Source organism: Chiroxiphia lanceolata, chromosome 5, assembly GCF_009829145.1.
Source record: "Chiroxiphia lanceolata isolate bChiLan1 chromosome 5, bChiLan1.pri, whole genome shotgun sequence".
Classification (NCBI taxonomy): Eukaryota; Metazoa; Chordata; class Aves; order Passeriformes; family Pipridae; genus Chiroxiphia; species Chiroxiphia lanceolata.
This window is the reverse complement of record NC_045641.1, coordinates 25576279-25602203: the sequence shown is the minus strand read 5'-3', so window position 1 is coordinate 25602203 and position 25925 is coordinate 25576279. Positions and strand designations below refer to the sequence as shown.

Here is a 25925-nt window from a genome sequence, read left to right as displayed (position 1 = left end):
CGACAGCTGCTCCATATGTGTTCCAGGGCTGCCCTTCCTCAAACACACACAAGTTGGTTCCAACTCAGTAATACTTTATTGATCCAGTGTTTCACATACATTGGTGCTGTTTCCCAGCCACCAGCCTGTTAAACCACTCACTGGTCTGCCAGTTTCAACTGAGGCTGCAGCTGGTCCCAGACAAGCAGGAGGAGCTGATGCTCCTCACACTTTCACCAGCCTCTGGAGAAGGAAGAGCAGTGAGCAAGGGAGGGCAGATATTTTTGTTTTGTCTTTCAGAATTTGGCAGAGTTTGAAAAGTTAGAGAATAATGTGAAAGAGATGGATGAGCAAGGGTACTCATAACTTAACCCACCAGAAGCTGGGAATACCACAAAATAAGTTCATTTCTTTTCCTTTGGGAAGGGATAGGCTCTGCCAGAGCCCAGCCCGGTACTCCTCTGCCTGATTTCAGGCTGATATTTGCCTTTGAGCAGAGATCTTGCTTTGGGTGTACCAGATCCCATTTGTAACATTTTGGGATCAAGAATGTACCTTCTTTTTTTTCTTGCCCCTTAACCTGAGTTGTCCCATACTGTGCTTTTACTTGCTCAAAGGATGCTCTGCCTACTGCAAAAGAGCAAGTTAAATTTAGTGTAAGTTGGATTGTAAATTCTCAAATGGAGACAATGCCCCTTGGGTGTTTATTGCAGAAGTCAGTTCTCTGGTCTGTGCTTACAATTGACCATACTTACTTTACTTTGCAGTAAGACTAAATTGTTTTGTGTCAATTTGTTTTTATAGCAAGCTAGCTGTGTATATTAATTGTTCTACAGTAGAAACTATTTTCCAATTAATATGATGGAATGGTATTTCTGCATTCATATTCACTTTACTTTCCAAATGGCTCTATAGCAATACAAGCTTTTTTCTTGATGTTCTTGATGTTCCTCTCCTTAATGATGACAGGAGGTGCCCATGTCACAGACTAACTAATTGATAAAAAGACATTACATAAAGAATTTTTAAGATTGTCATTTTATGTTTTAAAAACATAAACATTTCCTTTAACTCAACCTACTCCTGGAAGAGTATATAAAATACTTTAGCTAACAAATTTTTGAATATTAAACTTAAATAATTAGGAATCTTTGGTAACTGAAGACAAGTCCATTACAAGTCAATACAATGTGCAAACATGTTTTTATGTAAAATGATAAAAAAACCCCAAACCATAAACAAAAGTCCTGTTAACCACCATCAACAAAATTAATGTTCTCACAGGGTTTGTACTAGGGACAGCTCTTGGTCTGAGCTAGGGTTTAGCAGCCCTCTTGTTCAAATATCCTCAGGCTGGGGGGTCTGTAGAAGAGCTCAAGCATGTTGCCAAATCCTGGCTTGCTTTGATGGACCAATACCAAGTTGTGTTATGTCAGTTTTATGCTTACTGATTTTGAACCTCTTGGATGTAAGCAGGGTTGAAAGATGATCCAGGTTTGGATTTGAGGCAGAATGATTAGGAGACTTGTGCCAACCCTGAGGAAGAAATCCAGGTGGAAAGTCAGACTGGGAAGAGGAGTCCCTCCTTAGAGAGATGAAAGGATGGGGCTCAACACTAGAGGCTTGGTTCATTTGAATCTGCTGGCAGTGGGATTGGTTGCCGAATAGAGTGACTGCTGTTTGAGTTGCGCAGGCACGTGGTCCTGAGACATCTCTGGGGCCTCATCGTGTGGTGATTTAGGGCCCACAAAGGTTACATGCTAGAACTCCGGAGGTCTAAAAAGGAAAGTAAATTTCTAATCCAAGGAGTATGTTTTAAAAATGCAAAAGCACTTTGGAGGAACCATTATTTTCTGAGTAGTTCCTCTATTGCAAACACAATGCCCATATAGGAATGTTTATTTATGAATTCCAGAAAATTAATAGATACATCACTTGAATCAAGGAACTTCACAGAAAACACTGCTTATATCCTCCGTTCACAAAGAGAAAAGTTTCCAACAGTAATGTATCAGCTAATCATAGCAATCTGTGATGTGTAGCTTTCTTGATAACCTTGCAGCAAAAAAAGTAAATTTTTTAATAATTGAAAATTAACATCTGACAACCCCCCTGGAAACCAAAGGGAAGAAGGTCACAAGTCTAGGTCTAGGTGCTAATGCAAGGACTGATAGGTTTTCCAAGGAAGCAAGATAATTAGGATAACTGGCCATTGAAATCTTTTGAGATTTACCCTGCTATACACTGATATACTACTGTAAAATAAGAAAGTAAAAATAAGAGTCATGAAATGTTCTGGGGAAACCACATGGCAGGTAGGGATGCCAACATCTGAAAGTGTATGAATTAAATTAATGTATCAAACAGAATCTTAGCACTTTAGCACATGTACTTAGGTACAGGGATTTTATTTGGGGGGAAAATGCAGTTTGGATAGCAACCGAGATGGTATATTTCAAAGGCATTTGAAATAACCCACTGCTTATTTCTTATGATTTAAGGCATTTCCCCTTCTTATACAAAGTGTTGTCTATCAAACTCGTAAGCATATGAATTTCTTTGACTACTGTTCAATATGCCTGTTCATAACTCAGCCTCTTATTCCATTATAATGCTTGAACGATTCACATGCAATATTTCCAATCCACTTTTCCTATCTTGTGAAACTTTTTAACAAAATGTTAGCATTTGCAGGCACCAGATGTTTTGACATAAGGAGAAGCAATATGTAAATTTTAATCCATGCTAGGAACAATAGCCTGGAGGCACCTTTTTCTTATTACATGAATCATATACTTAACCACAGTGTGGTGGATTATATCAAAATCATCACCACCCTGAATATAAAACACTTGTCTTGTGGTTGCCAATTAATGAAACTGATATATATTTAACTTGATGGGTACCAGTGATTTAACCAATAAGCCTTAGCATACTTCACTACTGCAGTCTCCTTTATAATTAGACCTTTGATCTGATTATTATCACAACTTCATATATTTTTCTCTAATCTCCCATTGGTTGTCAGCACAAATGATGCTGACATTAAATCTGTTTGTCTGTCAATTGCAAACATCACTACTTTTAATCAAGCAGTGTATCAAAAAGGCTTTTCTAATCTCTGAAATAACTTCTGATTTTATTTCCTGATGCTGTTTATTTAATCATTAAGTGTCTGAGTCTGCAACAGGCTGAGCACTGCCTTTCTACAAAGGAAATGGAGAGCTCTCAGTCCATCACAAAGGAACTGAGTATCTTTTATGGTCAAATCCTAAATTCATAAAAAATATGCAAAAGAGCAAAGCTTCTTTACATAGCTAATCACTGAACTTTAAATAATATATAAAATAATATTCAATTTTAGTACTGATGCATGTGTCTTAATGATTTGTCAAAATAAAGAGCCTGGAAAAATCTTTATTACAAATAAAATGTTTATGTGATGTATACAAATAATGAGCACTATTTTATAAGAAACAATGAACTACTACAAAACTATAGATTAAATGCATAGTACTACTCAACAAACTTTACAACTTTTCATGCACAGAAAGCACCAAATATCTTCCAAAGAAAACACCACTCTTGATATTAGGAATTCAAAATGAAATCCGAATCCTTACTTCATTAAGTAAAAGTATCTTTAAGTGCCAAATGCTACCTAATTATCAGCTTTAAAAATGTTTTATATCTTAAAATACAATATTCTGTTTATTCTAGATTGTCTGGGGAACATCTAGTACATTAAAAGGTTTTTGTAGAGCTTCTTAGTGATTTAACTGATATCATCATGCCTGCTAGCAATTTTGCAACATTCTGAAAACACTTTCCATAAATCAAAGCCTTAGCAGCAGGAATAAGCAGATGGCAGGAGACTATATTAAAGAATGTATCAATTATTTTTATTAATGGGATGCTACTGGATCATGATCTATCATAATGGTCTAAATTTTTAACAGTTGTGTTTTGTCTGTTAGGTATCTTAGATGTTCTTAGTGGATGTTACTATAATGTCTTGTGACAGCATTTTTTGAGGGTCTGGACAGTGAAGTTTCATAAGGGGCATATAAAGAGATGTTTTAATTTCAGTCCTTTAATTATATTCATATAATAAACATAAAATACCAGCAAATATAAAACGTAACTGTAAAAAGATTGCATGTACAGTGTGTAATAAAGTACATTCTGTCTGCATACAATGACTTGGAAAACAAGATACTGTATGGTTAACAATGAAAAATGGCAACTATTATAAAAATATTCTACAGTCTCATAATACTAATGTAAATGCTTTTACTTATATAAGAGACAACATAATTTTAAATTACAATAATTTTACATCCTCCATTCATATATACAATCCTATTAAATTCAAAAGGTATTATAATAGCAATGGTCATATTAAGATTAAGTGAAGGAACTATAGTTATTTTACTATATAGAGCAACTGTGTTCCTGTTTGTTAAAACTGTTTGCACTTACTGTAGCTTTTCACAGAATCCACACTATGCACAATGAAATAGTTTAGTGTTCTGTTCTTAGTATATCTCTATATGCATCTCATGAATTAAACAAGATGTTAATATTGTGAGTCCCTTTCCTTTTTTGTAATTATTAGTCTGTTGTTTTGTGTATTTTGTAGGAACACGTTCACCAGCTTTGAATAGCTGCTACTGAAAACAAAAGCAAGAACTTCTCGTTTAATACATCTTGACAAAAATATCCAGTTTTCCTACCCCCTGCCCAGCTGGAGGTCAAGCTCTGTAAGACTTTAAATTCTTTTCTGGTCCCAGAGCCACAGACATTATGCATGTCTTTCACAAGACTTCACTGAATAGATCTCTGTAGGAAATAGCCAAAGAGTGTATTTCACTTGCACCATGTTTCAGCCCAATAATACTTGCATGGACAGCAAAGAAATTTTGCCTGATCAAGAATGTCAAGATTTGTCCCAGTAGTCATGAAATCCCTTTCCTCTGTGGAAGCTATTAGGAATGTACTCAGCTCTGCCATAGCAGTCCTCTCAGTAGCATCACCAAACCTGGGATGGGAGAGGGAGGGCTTACTCTAAAAAGTCTGGAATGTGGCTGCCAGCACACACATCTCCTAAATACCTTCAGTGGCACCTATTAATCCCCAGAATGTCCTAGATTAGTTTTGCACCCTGTACCACCACTTAATTTCAAAAGTGAAGCTGTAAGCCAGTCCATAGCCATTAGCTAACACAAAAATTATGATGACTTTCTACTAGAAAAAATGCAATGTTGGTGAAACACCATTGCCATAATAAACACCTGCAGGTATTGATGCATTTCGTGTTTTAAGCAAGGAGGCTGGGGGTTTTGTGTGGAGGAAGACAGCTTGAATATGTTTGAGGATAGATGAAATACAGTATATTGCAAAAAGAGCATTCACTATCTTTTGTCAACTTTCTCATGCAAGAAGAGAGAGAAAAATTCTGGTGCTTTAAACTGAAGCAATTGTCAGAAGAATGAAAATCAACTTTAAAAAATTTAATGGGTGCACTATAATGTTTTTTTAGAACAGTGTTTATAAAAGTGATGAAATTCAGGAGTTATTTAAAGTCAATATAGTTCAGAAGTATGGTCTAACTCACATGTAAAAGTTCAATGGGAAAATCATGTAATACATTCATATTTAATTTCTTTTTCTCCATTATGAGCAATCCACACTGGTGTATTTAAAACTAATGTAGTAGAAACTGCAGTACAAGGACAAATGGCATTTGATATCAACCAAATATCCCTTCCTGAATATGGACAATACTCAGATTAAATGGAAATACTCATACTATACCAGACACAATATGCTCCTAAATGTTACTTTTAATTCATCATGTTTTGTATTCAGATGTCAATATTAGCTAGTCTTTGGGAAAACTATGACAAAAAGCTTCCTCTTTTAATTAATCCAATTTATAGAAGCACTCCAATTAAGATGGTGTTCAGTCCTATATCCAATTATCTTTGGGTAATACTCATCTGTCTTTTGCAGTCCTTTCCTACATACTACAAAACCAAAAAACAAACAAACAAACACAAAACCCCCAAACAAAAACCAAAAAAACTTGCAAGAATCCTGTTGTTATTATTTTTAACCATGAAGTGGGAGCATATCATAACCTCTTCTAATGATCAGATCTGTGCTTACAAACCAGCTTATATCCACGTAGCTTGCACAGGCTCATAGAAAACCTTGAGTTTCCTAAAATTATAAATATTCTTCTGAAATAGGACACTCCATCATCTTTCATAACCATCTGGATGTCATTTATTATCCAGCTGCTAAATTTACAATTATGAAACTATCGTGACACTAACTGTGTTGGTCAGGAACGTGCTATGACATGGGAGGAACACAAACCTCACAAGGACTGTGAGGAGGACCCAGATACCCATAACAGAACAGTAAGAAACAATTGCTCTGGTTTTTGTTAATAAGTTTAGAGACATTTAAAATGTTAATACAAGCAGCCATCCACTTTAATCTTTTCTTAATGTTTCCAAACCTGTGACATTTCTGGGCTGTGAGGTAGGTTCAGTGGTGGCAAAATTAATACACACTTTTGAAACATATTTTGAATCATTAGAGAATTCCCTGATGTGATCGTTTGGCTTTGGTTGAGGAAGAGCTTTGAAGACCTGTGCCAGTTTATTTTTCCCATTTATTAATATTACAATTAGAATGATTACACTTAATGTCCTCCAGGAATGTACATCACTCTCCAGAATTTCACTGTGTATAGAAGTGATATGACTTCTACCTGCCCTCTAACTGACAAGTCTTTACTGAGTCATCAGAACAGATTTTCTGAATGCCCCCTCCTAGCAAGCTAGTTATGAGAGGCAGTGCATCACATCAGTGTTTCTGAATATCCCCTTTAGTTTGAAAAGTCTTCCTTTTCAGCTTTTCTGAATCTAAAGCCAAATTTAAATTACATTATCTTTGTTTCAAGTGTATGGAATGGGAATCTTGTAATTTACCTCCGAGTCCAAATGGATCAAAGGCATATGGATAGAGTCTCTTTGGAAAAACCTCACTGCGCTGCCAAAGGAATTGAAAGCATCATCCAAAAGCACAGGATTATATCTCTGAATTCCAATCTCTTCTACATAAAAAAGGACACAGTTTGAATATTCTTGAAATAAGCAGCTGACATAGCACTATTACCAGTAGTTTTAAATTGTGCTAATTGTAACATGGAGTGTCTGTGCTGTCTTGTACATCCATACAGCCTTTCTGCTGCAATGCCATATCTTTTTCTGTCTCAGTTCGAGTCTCCGTCATTATGTTAGCTTTCATTTTTCTTCTATGTCATTAAAATATATATTAAAAGAGTGTTCTTTTTCTACAAATGAAATAAAAAAACCCCCAACTAATGGCGTTCCATGGAAAGCTTAATGGATTTTCTCCTTTTAAAGAGAAGCCTACACAGTTTAATCTGCATGCTTACTTTATGTGTGTGAAAGCATTACCTCCCTTATTTTTAAATTTTAATATCTGTAACATCTCTGCAGTTCCCAGCTTAAATAGTTCTCTGTTGCTTTACATTTCATAGAATTTTTAGTTGTATAAAAGAAAGAAATTAGCAAATTAATAAAACTCATATTTTTAGCAGAAAAGGTGTAAGTAGATCGAAAAGAGTTTGAATACAGTTTTGTAACATGGGTATTCCTTTTGCGGTAACCACTTTTGTAGTACTGTAAGTCATGAAATGATAGTAGAAATATTCCCAGTGAAGAAAGATTTGTGCAAACGTCAGCTGTGAACAGAAGGTAAATTTGGGCCAAAGTGACGTGAATTCATGTCCATCTCATTTTCCTGTGAAGTAAGGGCTGATTTAAACCTTTGTCATGTAGTAACATCCTCACAGTGTCTCTCCTTATAAGTATTTAAAGTAAGAACAAACAACATGCTTACATTCAACGCAGTCTTTTAGCAAGTGGTTTAGAGAAATATGAGACCACTTCTGTTTTTATAAATCATCTCCATCATCTGTGCTAAAGCTGCTTCTCCTGCTGCTCTCTTTTGATGCAGCTGGGGATGTGGAGGACAAGAGTGGATCTGTTCCAAATGGCGACACTGTGTCATCCAATAAAATTTCCTCTAGACGTTGTTCTTCTTTTAAAGCTGCACTGAAGGACAAATCCGTGAAGTGTGAAAGTGGATCAGAAAAGGCTGTAGATCCATCACAAACATCAGAATTTTGTCCGTGTGCCAGAGGCATTTGTTGAGAGTAGTCTACAGAGTTCTCCTCTGGATAAGACTGTTGCTTGATGACCTGTGCGGCTAAATCGACAGCAGTGAGTGAAGACATGACTGGGAGGCCGTGTGCACGTGCCTGGATCTCCAGTTCCTAACATTTCAAATGAAAATGATTAGACAACAACTTTAAAAGACAGAGTTTCTTCAGAACTATTGCAGTAAGTACAGGAATCATGCATGCAAATTAATTATACCTTTTATCCAGTTGTGAGACTACATTTTAAAATATTAAATTCTTAGTCTATGAAAATTTGCCACTCAAGTGTTTCCATCTCCCCCTCTGTCTTTAAGCAACTATCCTACAGGAACATAAGAGATAGGACAGCCTCTACACCCACTGCATACTGAATCCAAGGAAAATGATAGGAAAATGTTGCAACTTGAAAATTTGTTATCCACTGCTATCCAGCGAAACAGAAGAGTCTTTACTTGGTGATGCTTATGATATACAGTTATATAAGTAAATCAACGTATGTAAGTTGATCGATTTTATGTCTATCTATCTGTCTACCTATCCATTCATCCCATTTTCATACGTGTGTGTCTATATTAGAATCTTGCCTTTCAAGCTGTGAAGGGCTGTATTCTATCTCTTCATGTCAAAAGTAGATATAACATAGCACACTATAACCAAGGAAGTGTAATGTGTGAAATGGCTACAAAGGGAAAATGAAAATACTGAAGGGAATTTTGTGTCCAGTATTGATTTTTGGCTGCAGGGACGTATTTTTTCCTTATCTTTTTTGTCTTTCTCTGACTCTAACATGTACATAATGAAACTGTTTGTACAAATACTTTATTAACTTTCCATGAATTCCTTTATGTAAGGTATAATTATCAAAGAAATTTCCTAGAAATCTAAATAATACCCCCTCTCCAATATACACAAAAGTAAATAGGAAAGCCAATTCATTTTTAATAAATGTCATTTGGGGAAAAATTACATACATTAATAAAATTTGATGAGGGATAAGTACTAAGAAAGCTTTGTAGTTCATGGCAACACTTATACAAACCTGAATTCGGAGTAGGAGTCTTCTGTTAGCATGCTCTAATTTCTTTTGCCTATGTTCTAATTCTCTGGCTCTCTGTTGTTCTTTTTGTAGCCACTTGATGTACTCCACTGATGCTTTTAAAATAGTCCCTTTGTTCCAGCGCATATCACTGTAGAATGTAGAGATAACCTTTTCACAATTGTACATGTCAGCAGAATTCATAAGAACTTACAAAATCTTTTACATTAATATGAAATAATGATTTACATGACTATTATTCACTCTTAGATATTATTGCTTCTGAATGGAAATTTTAATAGAATAGTTAAGAAGCCCTTATATAGTAAAATTAATCCCAGAATGAAAATAAGTGTCAAAAGAAAGTAATAAAGTGACTTTTTGTGGGAGAGCTAAATGCAATATCATGATTCTACCATTACAGTTTTTATATTTTTAGTGAAAATTGCTTTTATTATTAACTCTAAGATTAAAATCTATGTGCAGTATTTCTGCATTAATGAACTAGGAAATATACATTACTGAGGACTTAAACCTAAATTTTTAAAGATCATTTTGAATATACTACTCCTTTTACCTGACTTACTAATGAGGTTGCTTTTATGCTTGTAGAGAAAAATATTATCTGTGCTGAATGCCACTCCTCATCGATGACAGACCAGAAAAATCACACTTCTTTAACAATAATGACTAGGGAATGACACAAATCATGTTCAAAAATCTTGAAACAATATAAAATACGCAGCTACATGCAGACCCTAACTCAAAATAAAAGCCTTGCAAAAAAATTAGATTAAATCTGCCCATCATTCAGGAAATAATGGTTTAACTTCCAGCTTACAAGCAGCCTTACAGCAATAAAACACTTGTTTAAACGCATCTGTTCAAGGATTTTCATGTATGCATTTATCAACTTTTCATGCATTCCTTTAACTCAGGTCTTGGAGGCCTTGGAACAGGAATGAAATTTGTGGAAAATGTTTAATTTCTAATACATTTCAATATTTTAAGATCCAGAATTTGTCTGCTGCATTAAATACATAGATATAAGGGCTTATCCAAACTATCCACTTCACTGCAAGACCGCTTAGGCTGAGCAGAAGGTTGGCCAAGGTTCTGGCCCTATAACACCACCCTGAGAAGGAAAAGTTATTTTTGCAACTAAGAATCTGACACATGTATTTTTTTAAAATCTGTAATACCATATATTTACTCGTTGGCATTTATAGAGTCAAAAAGAAATATAAATTATACTCCAGTCTATCATCACTTTCCCTTATTCATAAAATCATAGAATCATAGAATATGCTGAGTTGGAAGGGATCCATCAGGACCATCTAGTCCAACTCCTGGCCCTGCACAAGACACCTCAAGAATCACACCATGTGCCTGAGAGCATTGTCCAAATGCTTCTTGAACTCAGACAGGCTTGGTGCTGTGACCACATCCCTGGGTGCTCAACCACCCTCTGGGTGAAAAACCTTTTCCTGACACCCAACCTAAACGTCTCCTGACTCAGCTTCATGTTGTTTCTTTTGGTCCTGTCACTGGCCAACAGAGTGAGGAGATTGGTACCTGCCCCTCCGCTTCCCCTCACGAGGAAGTTGTAGACTACAATGAGGTCTCCATTCAGTCTCCTCTTCTTGAGGCTGAACAAACCAAGTGACTTCAGCCGCCCCTCATAAGGCTTCCTCTCCAGTCCCTTCCCAATTCTCATGGCACTCTTTCAGACATTCTCTAATAGCTTATTTTTTGGGGGTTTTTTCTATTGTCCTTGTTTTTTTCAGTTAATGAGATTTGCCCCTACTCTTGTGTTCACCTATGGTGAATAAAATTATTGCAGATGTTTTGTATTCAGCTTCTCAGAGTAAGTGCCTAAGGAACCTTGCACCCTTACCCCAATAGACTTCTGCCAATGCAGTTGTTTTTCTACTGAATACATAGGGCAAAAGCCAGGCAAGTACAGGATTTAGGGATCCAGGCCACTCAGCCTTTCCTGATACACTTTACTAGGCATAAAACCTTACAGAGCTGATAGCTTTAAGGCACTCACAAGAATACACAAAATTATTTGTGATAAAGCGTTACAAGTTTAACTATATCATAAAATTCAGACAATTTGCTAGAGATTTGGGAGAAACATTTTTTGATCCAAGAGTACTCAAACTCATGTCTGTTCTCTCTGGGAAGCACACAAAGTGTGGGGCTTCAGCATATAGGACCTCCCCTCACCTCAGTGATGTGTGCCAGGAATGCACAGCTTTTTGGGATTAGAAGGTGAGGAGGTCAGAGAGAAAATAATTATTGTCTCAGATCCTGCTGTCTGCAAAGCCAAAACATCAGAAGCTGCTCACTGAAGTGGGTGTGTATTCTTATTTAGACATTCCATGGTCAAAACCACTAGAACAGAGAGGGGACTGGGAGCCAAGAACAGAACATGTCTCCCTCATGACAGCTGAGTCATATCTTGGCAGTTCCTCTGCCCCTTCCTTCTTCTCCCTGAATTTCTTGCCCAGGTGGGAGGACAGAACATTTCCCTGTCAGCATCCCATGGGCTCCCTCCTAGCAGAGGACTTTCTTCTCACATGTGGTTTACATTCAAACTGTAAATGTTAAGGAAGTTTTTAGTATGCATAATAATGCATATTTTCTGGACAAATGTTTGACTGCCATCACCAGCTCATGGCAACTTTGAAAAGCACTAGAGGAGTAAGAATGCCTGGAGTATATACTATGGAGAAATGCAATCTGCAATCATTCATGTTACACATAATTTGCAACCTTTATGATATTGCTTACTTTTAGTTCATATTACCTTGATAATTTGAGGGTTTTATTTCTATGGCAATGACATTTTTTGTCACAGGATGAAATAAATTTTCACTGGAAGACCAGTTCCTAGATTCAAACCGCCAGACAGATGGATCTGGTCAGCTTCTGCATGAGATACATATGGATAGATATCTCTCGTGGTAATATTTACAGATCTGAGAATCAGAATTGTCACAGTAGTTATTATTACTGAAATTGCAGTAGTTATTATTATCATTTAAGAGACTGTTATTTAACCTGTGTATGTGTGTGTGTGTGTGTGTGTGCGTGTCTGTGTGTACGCATGTATCCCATATGTCTTCTACATCTCTTCTCATATATACACATACTGGTTGATGTCTTATTAAATGAAAAGTATTGAAGTGAAATCTCCCAATGTCTGAAGGCAACATGGCAATGGATCAGCTGGTGACCTTAGTAGCCAATGTGAATTTCCCTTTGTGTCTCTCTATACCAGGATATAAAGAAAATATTGAAGTTGTCTGTGCTAATTCTGCATTGCAGGTATTCCTCATCCATTCTAGCCCAGAGCACCACACAGCAGTCACAGGACAGTGCTGTGGAGAAACAGAGGCTCTACGCAGATGTGCAGTGCTGGAAGAGTAGCAACATAACTGGTGGGGATGAAGGTAAATAGGGCAATAGTACAGGTGAGGTTCCTGTTTAGCAATAGCCTACAATGCATGCAGCAGGTAGGCAAGCAGATTCATCTATGATGGGAAATAAAAACAACCTAGCCTTTGAAAAGGGATTATCTCAAAGTACAAAAAGTGCATAAGAAGAATTCAGGAATTCTGTGATCGGTTATTAGGTTTCTGTTATTTCTCTGAAAACAATGCTTTCTAAATTGGGTGCAAATGAAGAAAGCTATCTGAAAAATTATAAAAGGGGCACTAGGAAATTATGGGGTTTGTTTTTAGAGATTTATATATTGTGCTTATATATAATAGAGACAAAAATTGAAGTGAAAAGGCCTACAAACCCATTTGAGAACCTTTAAAATCTAAACAAACATTAGCAGTTGTTACTCATTTAACTGGAAACCACTTTATAAAAACAGAAAAAGTACTTGCATTCTTAACTGGTTTGAATCTACAAAGTAAGATATAGATCTACCGAGTTTTGGAGATGGCAGGAATTTTTTTCATTTTACTCTTTCACTGTCTATCAATTCCTTTCTTGTTTGATTTTCTTTTTTTTTGAGGGGAGGATTTTTTGGGGGGTTGTGTGTTGGTTTATTTGTTCTTATTTTGTTTGCTTTGCTTTTGTTTTTCTTAGCCTTCATTTTTATTGAATGCGTATAATACTTCGTTCTGTAGATATTGAAACACATGGGAAATTCTACATGTGAATAAAGTAATTTGAAAACAGTAAGAAGTTTTGCAGGTCTGGTCATCAGCAATGGCCTCTGCAAAGGAAGATTTCATTTTTTTTTCTTTGTGTGCATGTGGTACAATAATTTGAAATTTTTAGCAAGCTACATGTGTTCTTGAGTTTAACTAACAGATGTCTACCACGCTTCAGAAGATTTGCATGGAAAAGTAAAAAATAAGTAAAAACCCAAGTTCTATTGTCTCTGAATCCTGGCTCCTTCTAACTTTAAGATCTGAATCTCTCTGGAGAACTCAAATGCTCAGAGCAAAACATGTAACTCTCACCTAGGAGAGTTTCCCATTTTGGAGAAACAAAACCTAGACAAGAGATTGATCTTCAGCTCATTTCCATTAATCTAACTTTGTTAAGTCAAAGGAGTTTCACTAATTTAAGGAAGTTGAACTCCTGCAGGAAGAACCAGAACATTTGATCATCTAAGATTAGAATTAATTAACAAAAACAGCATTTGTGAGAGTGTGATAGTCACAGGGTTTGCCAGGCACAGGACAGTTACTAATAACAAAGACATTTGCAAAACTGAAACCATGTTTGCAGATCATTTCTTTCCCTGTTTCTTGAGAAATTTACGGTAACGTGTGCTTCCTCAAAGAAATACTTTGAAGGACTTTGTACTTGTTTTGATGACTTGCACAATTGCAAAGTGTATTCTGAAAGAGGCAGTAAGTTTCCACTTTGTAATAGCAGGAGCATATACAAGCTTTTCCTGCACAAGAAATGTGGCTGTGCTGGCTGCTGGAGCACCCAGAGAGCAGAGAGAAGGTCAGGCTCAGGCAGATGCAGAGAGCAGAGAGGAGAGAGTGAGAGCAAACCACTGCTTATGCCCAAATCCTCAGTGGTTCTACTAACATCCTAGGTCTGTAAAATGACTAGAATTCTTGAAGGAAGGGGTTTTTTTCTTCTTTGGCTTTCTGATAATTGAAGTCCATCTACCATAAAACCATTCTTGTGTAGGCACTTTCAGACTCCGTCACAGTGTGAAGTCCTGTTAACCACCTAAAAGGTGGATTCTGAAAGGCTGAACACAAATGGAAAAGTGAGTATATTAAAGGAGTATTTTATGAGCTTTCCGACAAAATATGACTATTTCTGGCATTTTTAAAAGTCTATTTTTGAATTATTCTGTATAACTGATTTGCATTTCTGAATCATCTAGCACTTGGATATCTAAGCATTGAAGATTAAACAAAAGAGTCAAAGTTCTTTTTAACTCATACTTATGTCCATTTTCTAATGCTGATGAAGTGAACTTAAAATACCCATTCATTTAAGCAATGTAATCCACACTTTTATTGTTAAATTAAAAAAAAAAAAAAGAAAAAGTGAAAAGAATAGGGGTTTAAGCCAGTCAAAAGAAAGTCCCTGCAGAAGCTCTACAGGAGCCAAACAAGTTCACTATATAACTAACAAAACAAAAGTGAAATAAAAACCCCACACAGCACTTCTAAGAAATATAAATCATAAAAGGTTTCCAAATGGCATAAAAAAATGTCCTTTTCTGTTCCTGACTCTGAATGTAATCTTCTTGAAGCAAGCCATCTGGGACAGGCATGCTAACCACAATGGCTTACTTATAGCAATATTTGCTCTTCAATGCAAAGGCTGATTTTTCTCACTGTCATTAGTCTAAGCATCAGTTAGGCTTCTCCTTTTACAGCTAAGTTTCCACTATAAGAAGAATTTTCTAAAATCAATATAAGAGTGAAAATGCTATATGTGATAAAATGCTACAGATGAAGTATTGTAAGACATGATAAATCTCTTGCTTTCCAAGAAGAGGGGGAGATTGGGGGCACAGTAATGCGTTATGAAGGGAAAAGCAAGAACTGAAAGAGAGGGTAAGGACATTGAGCCAACAAAACAACATGCTCAAATTATATATTTCCACCTAAAAATACAAATACGAAAAAAAGTGTTTACACTTTGGATTAGTTTATCCTGGCACCAAGCTATAGTAAAGTTATGTTGCAAGGTAGTGTTTCAAAAGCCCTGGACTTTTTGATGCCTTTCTTTTCTTAACACCAACTTGAAAACTTTTAAACAGGCTTACTTTCAAAAGGAGTACTGATTACCAGCCTTTTGAAGACAGTAGTCTTCAGAATGTGAGATACTTAAGTTTACCTTGTGCTTTTGTAAACATAAACTACTCTGGGTCTGTCACACTGTTGAACTTAGTCATGGGTTTGCAGATTAAAACAAGATAAGGCAATGACTTAGAATCTATACCTGAGACTTTTTCATCAGGCAACACCACTAGAATCTGTGGGTAAAGTCCACCATCCACTTGCTGGAGCAAAACTGCAGGCCCAGATAATTCATTTTAAGAACAGCCTAAGTGATTGCTCTTGGTATTAATGTTTTGATTAAGTTCACAAACTAAACCTGCATCCAGAGCAAAACATGTAGCTGAAACACCTCTGTAGGCAACCAAAAATCGCAACTGGAATTTGTACCTCATGCTCATCTCTAATTGCAGTGTAACTGCCTTCTGTTATTGCTTTATAGCTGCAAACCAACAGTGCCATCCACTGTTTATCTGAGAAATCTTTCAATTATTTGCCCAAATAGCATTGATACCGAAAGATGCATTAGCAAAATTAAAATGCTTCTACCAGTCTGTGCTTGCAATAGAGCCCAAACTTTTTTTAGGTACTTAAAGCCCTTTTTATTTGAACTCAGCTGTAATACCTAATTCTATATTAATAACAAAAGCATGCCCATTTATCTAATCTCAGGTGAATGCTATAGAAGGAGCCAGGTTGGTGAATTCTCTAAAATGGATGCAGTATGTTAACTTTCTCTCTGGTGATTTCACTCCAAGTGAAGCCAATCTTGCACTTTTGTAAGTCTCACACAGCTTTATATTGTTGCAGAAATCCTTAATAGAAACAAAAGTTTCTTAGTGCTAAGGAAAAAAAAGGCTGAAATATCAATAGATGTTTTCATTTGAAGTATCACACAGGTCTGTATTGACATGCAAATGATAAAGACAAAATCTGTATAATCAATTTTATGCAAGTCACAATCATGGTAGTGCATGGTCTTAAGTCTTTCCCGAGTGACGTGAGAAATCTAAGGCTAAAGTTCAACTTTTAATATCACACTGAACTGTTATTGCTAATCCTGCAGTGGGCTTTCCTACGAGACAACCTTTTTCATATTGATGACAAATATAAGCTTTAAGGGAATGCAGGTAGTGGTCAAGCAATATGCATTTTGTGTTACTGTAAGTGTATGCATTAGTATAATATGATATTATTATAGCAATTTTATCAATTATTACTTTGATCCTTGCATTTTAGGACTGGTGTTTTCCCTGCACTGAGTGCAGGACTTTTGAAAAATGCTCAGTCTACAGACTCTTGTACTGATCTTTTTTGCCTTAGTCAAAGGGCAGACAGTGACAACGTGAATTTTGTGTTATCCCACTAGAGGGCCATAGCAAGGGCTGAAAGCATCACTCCTTCCTTCTCCAGAGACACCACACAATTGTGCCCAGGGACAGAGAGATGGACTTTCTGCTGTTTGGCTTGTCTTTTTTTCTTTTCTATTTTTGGTTTTCTTTGGTTTTAATTTGTTTGCTTGTTTTCCCTTGATGTGACAGTCACTCTCAAACATCCTGGAAATTTTTTTTATTTTATTATAATTTCAAATGAGTTTTTCCGACAGGCACCAAAAATCTGTTAAAGGCTTGTTACTTTAACAGCCTGATCTGAGCCAGTGACCTGGCATGGAAGATTTTGTATCCCATTACTCAATAATGTAGTAGTATATACTACTGTCTCTTTTATTCTTGTATTTAAACTATAAACGTTATTTTAGGAAAGACTGTTGAACTCACGGATCATTGGACTTGGGGATGAGGGTGCCAAGCTCCTTGATTCGGTAGTTAATATTATACCTTCTTCTTCTCTCAACTGTTAAAAATAAACAAGAATAGTGAAATATTCTTGGTGAAATTCAACATAGAACATTTTAATTAGTTATAAACAAGTCAATCAGTCAATGCACAGAAAATGTCTTCCTCAAATAGCAGTCCCAACATGAGCTCCTACCTGTCTCTGACTTATTCTCAGGACAAGCTGCATAATTAGTACCATCTATATCTTACCTTACCTATCGGGTTTTTTCCTCCATTAGCCACCAGACTTCTAGAGAATTAAATAGTCACATGTTGTCTAAATGTGAGCTAACGCCTCTTTTTCCTAATGTTTCTGTAACCTTTCTCCACCATGCTTGTACAGAACAGAGATTTCAGTTTGGCAGTTTTGCTGGTGACTTCAACAGGGTCACAAGACAACTCATCTAGCAATTCATAGTTTGGCAGAACTCATGTTACAGATCACAGGTAAGAGCTCCACTATCCCTTATTTACAGTTGTCAGCATTTCAAACCAGAAAGAGGACATAACTGCAACCATATCCCCTCACTGAAACAGAGAAAGATTGTGTCCCAGAAACACTTCATCCCCAGCACATCTCTTTCCTTTGGGTATGGAAAGCACAAGCATGCTTACAATAACTTTTAAAACACACAGAAAATGAATAAAAACACAGTTTAAATAATAAAAATATATTTTATGGATTTAAATTTATGCTTCTTCTAAGACAAGCTATGTAGGGTATCTCAGTTTACTTTGTAGTTTAGTTAGAAAGAGAAAAACAGAAGATAAGCCTCTTAAAATTATGTCTGACTCTCTGTGCTCTCATCTTACTTTACCAGCGTTGTACTGGTATCCAGGCTGGAGTATGTGACCCTCGAGAAACTTAACATTTTCTAATGTATAGGTCCAAAGGACATCTCAACACTTTGGGGGATTACTTGTATATAATTGTGACATGGAAAGTATATTCAGTGAGAATATAGTCCCGTTGGGGTACTGCTGGCTGTCAAAGACCAGCAGTCTCTACTGATGTGAATTCGCACTTTTGTCCATTCCCTCCACTTAATACCTTAACTCAATCCAAATCTCACTGAATGAGCAGGATTCAGTTTTGGTCCATCACTAACATCACATTGAGCCGCTCCTTTTATCCTTTTCTTCTTGGAAGACCTTACCTTGGGCTCAATATGCTAGTGCCACTGTACTCTGTCAGATTAGCCCTGTCCAGTTTAGAACATGGGCAAAACAGATAAGTGCTCCACATATGGAGATGTTCACTTAAAATTTAATGTTCTAATTTTAAATATAAATACAAAAAGCCCAGTAGAGCTAAAGTATATGTGTTCAGCCAAAGATATCCTGGCTAGTTTTTCAAGGCTGACTTCAGTCTTCTCACAGTCACATGAGCATGTTGCTTTCAGTCTCAGCCCCACCACTTAGATCACTTTTAGTCCTTTACTTCTTCCAGTACATAAAAGTGTTTTCTTCCTGTCTCTGTGAGGCTCTTAGATTTGTGCAGCAGTCAGTTGTTTCCTCCCTAGCTGATTACAGCTCTGGGAACTCCCTGAGTGTTGTTATTTATTCTGATGAAGTGTTCTACCTTGGTAGGATGTATTATCTTGTCTTGATCTCTCTAGAAATAGGAATTTCTCTCAACAAATTGAAGCATCTCAGGTTTTGCAGTCATGATTCACATGTGCAGAAAACAGGTAATATAATCCTCCTGAGTGTACTGCTAAGTGAACTCTTGTATCCCATTGGCATGAATGTGCTGGATCTTGTAGGAGAGCACAGTGTACAAAAGCACATAGCAACTGAAAAAATTAAAATATATATTTCAGTTATGTTGGCAAAATAATGGCAGGGCAAACAGAGTTAAAGAATGTGCCTTAGCTATAATAACTGTTGTTTCATTAATATTTACAATGTGGAAAAGCTTTGCAGATACTTATCAAAAAGTGGTCAACTAAACACTGGCTAAAAAACAAGTTAAAAAAAATATCTTTACAAGTGGACACCTACAGAACTCTTTTTATTTCTATTCTTTTTTATGTTTTCCTGAAAAGAAACTTTCAGTGGTTGTGCTAATGAGTTAGGGGGAAATTTTGAAGCTTGGAAACATGCTTTAATAGAGTTTTCCTGATATATGTCTGCTAGAGTTCCAGTGATATCCTGAGTTATCAATAATGTTTCAAGTGTCAAAATTATACATAAACCAAATCAGAAAATGATTTTTCAAACTATATGGACGGGATGACAATAAAACATTCTTTACTTGGAAGAAAAAAAAATAAAGAAATGTTTTGTAATGGTTTAAACTCTTGCTGTTGTATGACATGGTTCAATTTCCTAAATCTAAATCCCTTCTCACAGTTTCATTGAGGATATAACCTTTCAACAGGAAATTTTTTGTAGTTCCTTTGTTCCTCCTTGGTATGAGAATGTATAAGAACATTTTTGCAAAATGTGGACTTAAATTCAACCTGAATATTGAATGTTTGTATAGTTCACAAACAGATTTTTCAGATCATGTCTAAGAAACCTGGTCCTTATAAAAGAGTAAATTACACTAATAAAGCCTTTATATGCAACACATTATTATGTCCAAGCCATTAGATAGTACAGCTGTCTCCAAAGAGACTTTGAGCTCTGAAGTGTATGACTGGAGCCAAACCAAAACAGACTGCCTGTCTGTAATGCTATCATCATGGCATACTGCCTTCAGCTCAGTTGCCAGTAGTGAGGGAAAGTTCTCAGACATTTCTCCTGAGATTAGGAAGGAAGACCTCAGAGGCAAAATAAACAATGGAGGAAATGGTAGGACCAGCCATCCCTAATGTACGTATGAGCCTGTCTTTCCCCTTGTAGTTCCAGACAACTCCTACCCACCACCTTTCCTAGACCAGCAAAAACTCCCCATTCCTGCCCAAACAAGACAGAGAGCAGCTGCATTAGCATTTCAGAGATTATGTGCTAGCAACAGTTCTAACAATCTACATGATCTGTCTGTGGTACACAAAAAAATTACAGATAGACATAAGGATGCCTTCCAGAAATTTTAAGTAGCAGAAAGTTGTCCACAGTGGTTGCTAGCACATTATGCCAGTGGATGTGCACTTTTAGGTATGTAATTTCATCCAAGTAAAGCCTCTAAGATTACTGGAATGGCCAGAGAACCAAGATATAAGAGAATAAAGATATAAATAGTGGCTATTAAGTAATTACTAATTTGGATTAAAATTCATAGAATCATAGAATATCTTGAGTGGGAAGTGATTCAAAAGGATCATCAAATGCAACTCCTATAATATTTCTGCTGGAAAAAGTGGAAAGGAGAACTGGGAAATGTAACTGCTTTATTCAACGGAAATTTCCAGATTTCCAAAAAGAATCCTTCAGGCTTTTTGTTTCAAATTATCCTTTAGAGGGAAAAGTTGCCTAACTTTATAGGCAATCTTCTCTCAGTAATAAAACTGATTTTTTTTTCTATTATGTATAAACTGATTTTTATTTTTTAAAAATTTATACTCTGAACTATGAATTTCACTATGTTCTAAGAAGACTATTCCTCTAAATCAAAGTGCCTAACGTCTGTACCTGGTTGCACTGCTCTCCATAAAGGAAACAGAAGTGTATCCCAGATTACAGAGGTTACAGGGGTTTTGTGTCAGAGTCAGAACACTGTGAGTCTCACCCAGTCCTACCCTGATCTCCTTTTGTGATGTACAATTTCCGTAACTTTAAGCGCTTAACAACCATTCGTAATTATCTGATATACTATGCAATTTTTTTTTCCCTCCACATCACCCATCGAGAGATAGAGCCTCTTTCTTGGATATTTCAGTAAATAAGGTATGAAAACTGGATGTTCACTGTTGTTTTTCTCATCATCTCCCTCCTTTCTTGTCTGTTTTGTACTGTAATTCTTAGAGACAGCATCAAGTGTACAGTCATAGGATAAAAACATAATAGCAGGAAATATATGGAAATAAATGAATTACAATATTCAAAGAATGAAACTAATTTCAGGAAAGAAAACTCTGTGGTTGGCTGCGTTTGGAGTCTGAGTTCAATTTGATTAGCCTAGTAATATGCTGATCTAGAAGATGAGCAGAGATGGGGTAGCTAATATCTAATATTTTTGCATTCTCCATACATTCCAATTAATGAGATGGAAGATTAACATATACTTACTGAGATTGTGGTTATCCTTTTTTTGTCTCTCCTTTGCCATTGCTCTTGTATCTGCTTCTGACAGAAAGTAACATTTATTAAAATAGTTCTTAAGATGAAATTTCAGTACTTTTTCACCTTTCCAAAATGGCCTCTTGTCACAAAGACCAGACTTCCAGTCCTTTTACTTCCAGTCCTTTTAATACATTACTATTATTAAAGCAGATCATAGGCAAATCTATATTCTACCAATACTAAATTTTGCACAAGCTAGCAGGTTGCTTAAGACCTTTTTATTGCACAATATTTTTATTTAGGAACATAGAAATATCATGGAGGGGTATTTTTCTCCAATTTGCTGTATTTTACATCAAGATAAACTTGCAATACACTAATGTGAATATGGATTTTCTATATCCCATAATGCAAGAGTTAATCAGATTTGTAAGATATTGAACAAACTCGCTGTTTCCTCTGAGTGACACTAATAAACTGTACATGATTTTTAGCATTCTTTGGATTAATTGAATGCAACTTTTAAAGTTCTTAATCCACTAATATAGATTTACCTTGAATAGACTTATTGTAAAGTTTTAAAAGAATCATTTGTTCTACCCTAGAACAAATTAAAAGGATGATAATTTATTTATACTCTGGGTCAGGAGCCAACATGTGGAAGAATATACTATGTTTTCTAAATATTAAGGTTTATTAGAAGTATAATGTTCATTAAAAACAGAAGAAAAACATGGTTTCCGAGCTGCTAAACAGGAGAACAGAAAGAAAACATTTCTCTTTGCTCTTTGTTCTTTCCCTTAAACAAAACTACAAAGTGCAAAATTCTCAGGAATTTAATTATGGATATCTTTTTCTTGGGTAAGATTTATGCAACTTTTAAGAGACACGCCATCACTTTTGCAATTATAAAATACTAAAATCACAGAGTTCTTTTACCTGTGAGTTCCCTTTTTACTGGTAGATTAGCTGGGCAAGAAGCATTTGTGAGACTCATATTAGCTGGTGGCATTCCCTGGTCACTGTTATATATATCCAAAATGCTGCTAGATAGCTTGAGGGGTACAGAAGGAAAGAAGAATAAGAAAAATAAGATAATATTAAAATAAGTTAAAGACTTAAAAGATTTTTTTAAAAAATCCAACATAAATTCAAGGGGCAAACATCTTTGGATGTGAGTCTGGTGCTCTTTAGAAGATGTGTATATGTGTCTAAAGAGAAAGTTTACCATTCTGTGGTATTAAGTAAAATTGAAAGCAAAGGATCACAGCCTGCCACTGTTCCACAAGCAGCTTTCTAGGTGTCCTGAGTGGATTTCAGATGTAGAGTGATGGCAAGATATAGGTTCCCATCTCTGCTTTTCAATTGTTTCTATACTATATTCTCTAAAACCAGAATTACCATGACTGCACTTCAAACATGAATTAGGTTGAAAGTCAAAATCACCTTGCTGATTTTGACATACTCCTCAGTGATTTTTCACCACATTACTAAACTCTGAATTAGTACTTCATACTGTGCCTGGTTTAGCAGTAAAAAGACTCAGGTACCCAGTTGTATGCAATAGTTAAAATTAGAGTAGACAGAACATCGAAGAATATGCTTTAAGGAAAGAAACTGTGCTGTTGTCAGGATAGACCAGATAACCTAATGGTTTTAACATGCATAACATATTCGACCAGTATCCTTATTACCTTCAAAATTTTAATATAACATTATTTAATAAACCCATAGAATGCATTCAAAGAGAAGTAAGGCTAAAGTATGTTTCTACGGATTTCAGATAATTACATAAATATTACCTTTACTTGAATAATTTTACATATATATAATAACTGTAAAATATGTAAAAGTTTAGTAAAGAACAGTTCAGGCTTTGCTCAGTTTCAATGACCCTATAATTAAGTTTTCAGCATTGATCATTATCTTATATATCTTATTATTTCTGTAAGTTCTTGTGAAAACAACTGTATGAAAACGTCCAAGTCCAGATTCACAAAAAATTGATTTGTATTCTTCTTGACTTCTATGACAGTAAGAGCAAATTTTTTTTACTTTATTTTATCATACATATAAAATTTGTGATGTGATATCTGTTTTCTTTTGTGGCCAACACACGTGGACTCAGAAATTGAGTTTGGGTCCAGCTGGCCAAGAAAACAGGAAAAAAAAAAAGGATTAAAAAGTGGGTGAAAAATGTGGGTGAAAAAATGTGGGTAAAACTACTGACTTTAGACAGAAAAGCGTGAAAGGAAATTATGAGCTGGTAAAGGAAATAGTTTTTCATAGACAAGCAAACATGTTATTAAAGATATGCCCTACAGCCATGGATCCTGAAACACACGGGAATTTTCCAGGCAGGACACCGAGACACCAACCATAATTATACCAGTAAACAACTCATTTTATACTGATAATTTATTTTTTTGTAGAGACTGTGATCTTCACCACAAGTTATTTTGAATGGAGACAAAATTTCCCAGTTACTTAGTGTGAAATATTTCTACAGCAGTGCTTCCTGTATTTTTATATTAAATCTGAAATTTTAAATGTTTTAATTTTAAATAATGATTTTATTAAATTAACTAATAACTTTATTAGACCATCTGAGATCCTAGTTTAAATTCACCCAGTTCTATTTCATGCAATTAAATGAAGCAATCAGAATTCTTTTTGAATGTACATAAATAGCATGCTATTTTTAAGTAGATGTTTATTACTTAAGAAAACTGATAATTCTTGAATACCATTAAAAATCACAACACTAAGTCAGTTTTAAAAATTTGCTTACATATTTGACCTCTCAATGAAAATATTTTTTAAAAGAATGTTTGGAATTCAGATGAGTATTACTCAAGAACAAGCAATGTGTAATAGGTAGGATTTGAATGCTAAGAGTATTCACACATTAAGCACCCTTGTTTCATTCCAGAGGGGTAAACTGACAAGTATTACAGAATTCACTGCAGCTTTACCTTTGCATTTCCTTTGTTCCAGTGATAGGATAACTATATTACAAGAGTGAACTCATGTTAGCTCTAGACACATATTTAGTTACTTCCTACAGTCATGTAAATGAATTTGGCTTATTGAAATTACATGAAAACAGAATGACATAAAAAATTGAGAGTGAATGTGACTACTACACTCAGTCCAGTGGACTTCCAATAGGGCTGTTATATGATTTAGGCTACTGTTTTTGTGAAATGCTAGGAAATAGTAACCCCTGAAAATAATATAACCTAATAAATAATCTAACAAATAAGAAATGCATATCTATCGTATTTTGCATATTTCACTTCTAATTTTCAAACTATAATTCACATTTATCCTTGAAAGATAGTTAAATTTCAACAGTCTGTTCACAAAGGTGTGAATTTAAATGACAATGTTCAAATCCAAGATGAAAGTTCATGAAAGGCCTACTTAACTGTTAATGAAAAAAACCAAAACCAACACACCTGAAAGTTCAGAATTATGTGAGCATTCAAAAGAACATGAGTAAATTTGACCTAAAACCACAGGTAGACATTTCAGATGAATTTGATTACACAGTTGATGAAAGTAATTGCATGTAACTGCTGCCATTGTCTGAAGTGATAACAGTTCATATACCCTCTTCCATCAGCAAAACCACTGGGGCAGGGGCTGCAATCAGATATCTGTCCATGGTCTATATCTGACTACACTAGTGCTTTCATTAAGCAGCAAAAGGCATGAAATATCATAGAATCGTAGAATATCCTGATTTGGAATGGACACACATGGATCATCGAAGTCCAGCTCCTGGCCCTGCACAAGACAACCCCAAGAATCACACCATGTGCCTGAAAGTATTGTCCAAATGCTTCTTGAACTCTGTCGGGCTTGGTGCTGTGACAACTTCCCTAGGGAATCTGTTCCAGTGCTCAACCACCCACCACCCTCTGGACGAGGAACCATTTCCTAATACCTAACCTAAACCTTCCCTGACACAGTTTCATGCCATTCCCTCCTTGCTCCTGTTACTGGTCACCAGAGACAGGGGATCAGTGCCTGCCCCTTCACTTCTGCTCATGCAGAAGTTGTAGACTGCAATGAGGTCTCCCCTCAGTCTCTTCTTCAGGCTGAACAAACCAAGTGACCTCAGCTGCTCCCCATATGGCTTCCCCCCAAGATCCTTCACCATCTCTTGGGCCCTTCTTTGGACACATCTTCCCAAAACCTCACACAGTATTCAAGGTGAGGCCACACTAGTGCAGAGTGAGGAGGACAATTACCTCCTTTGACCAGCTGGTGATGCTGTTTCTGAGGCATCCCAGGACACGGCTGGCTCTCCTGGCTGTCAGGACACTGCTGACTCATACGCAATT

General features: G+C 35.9%; 1 protein-coding gene across 1 annotated transcript in view; it reads right to left on the bottom strand.

Annotated features, from left to right (window-relative positions):
- Nucleotides 1–4056: 4056 nt before the first annotated feature.
- The window catches only part of TFEC (transcription factor EC), an 86705-nt gene continuing 64836 nt past the window's right edge, over nt 4057–25925 (bottom strand). The window contains 5 exon segments of the mRNA XM_032689405.1: nt 4057–8356; nt 9282–9429; nt 17344–17419; nt 21580–21636; nt 22513–22627. Coding sequence (XP_032545296.1) covers nt 7976–8356; nt 9282–9429; nt 17344–17419; nt 21580–21636; nt 22513–22627 — 777 coding nt within the window. The 3' untranslated portion in view covers nt 4057–7975.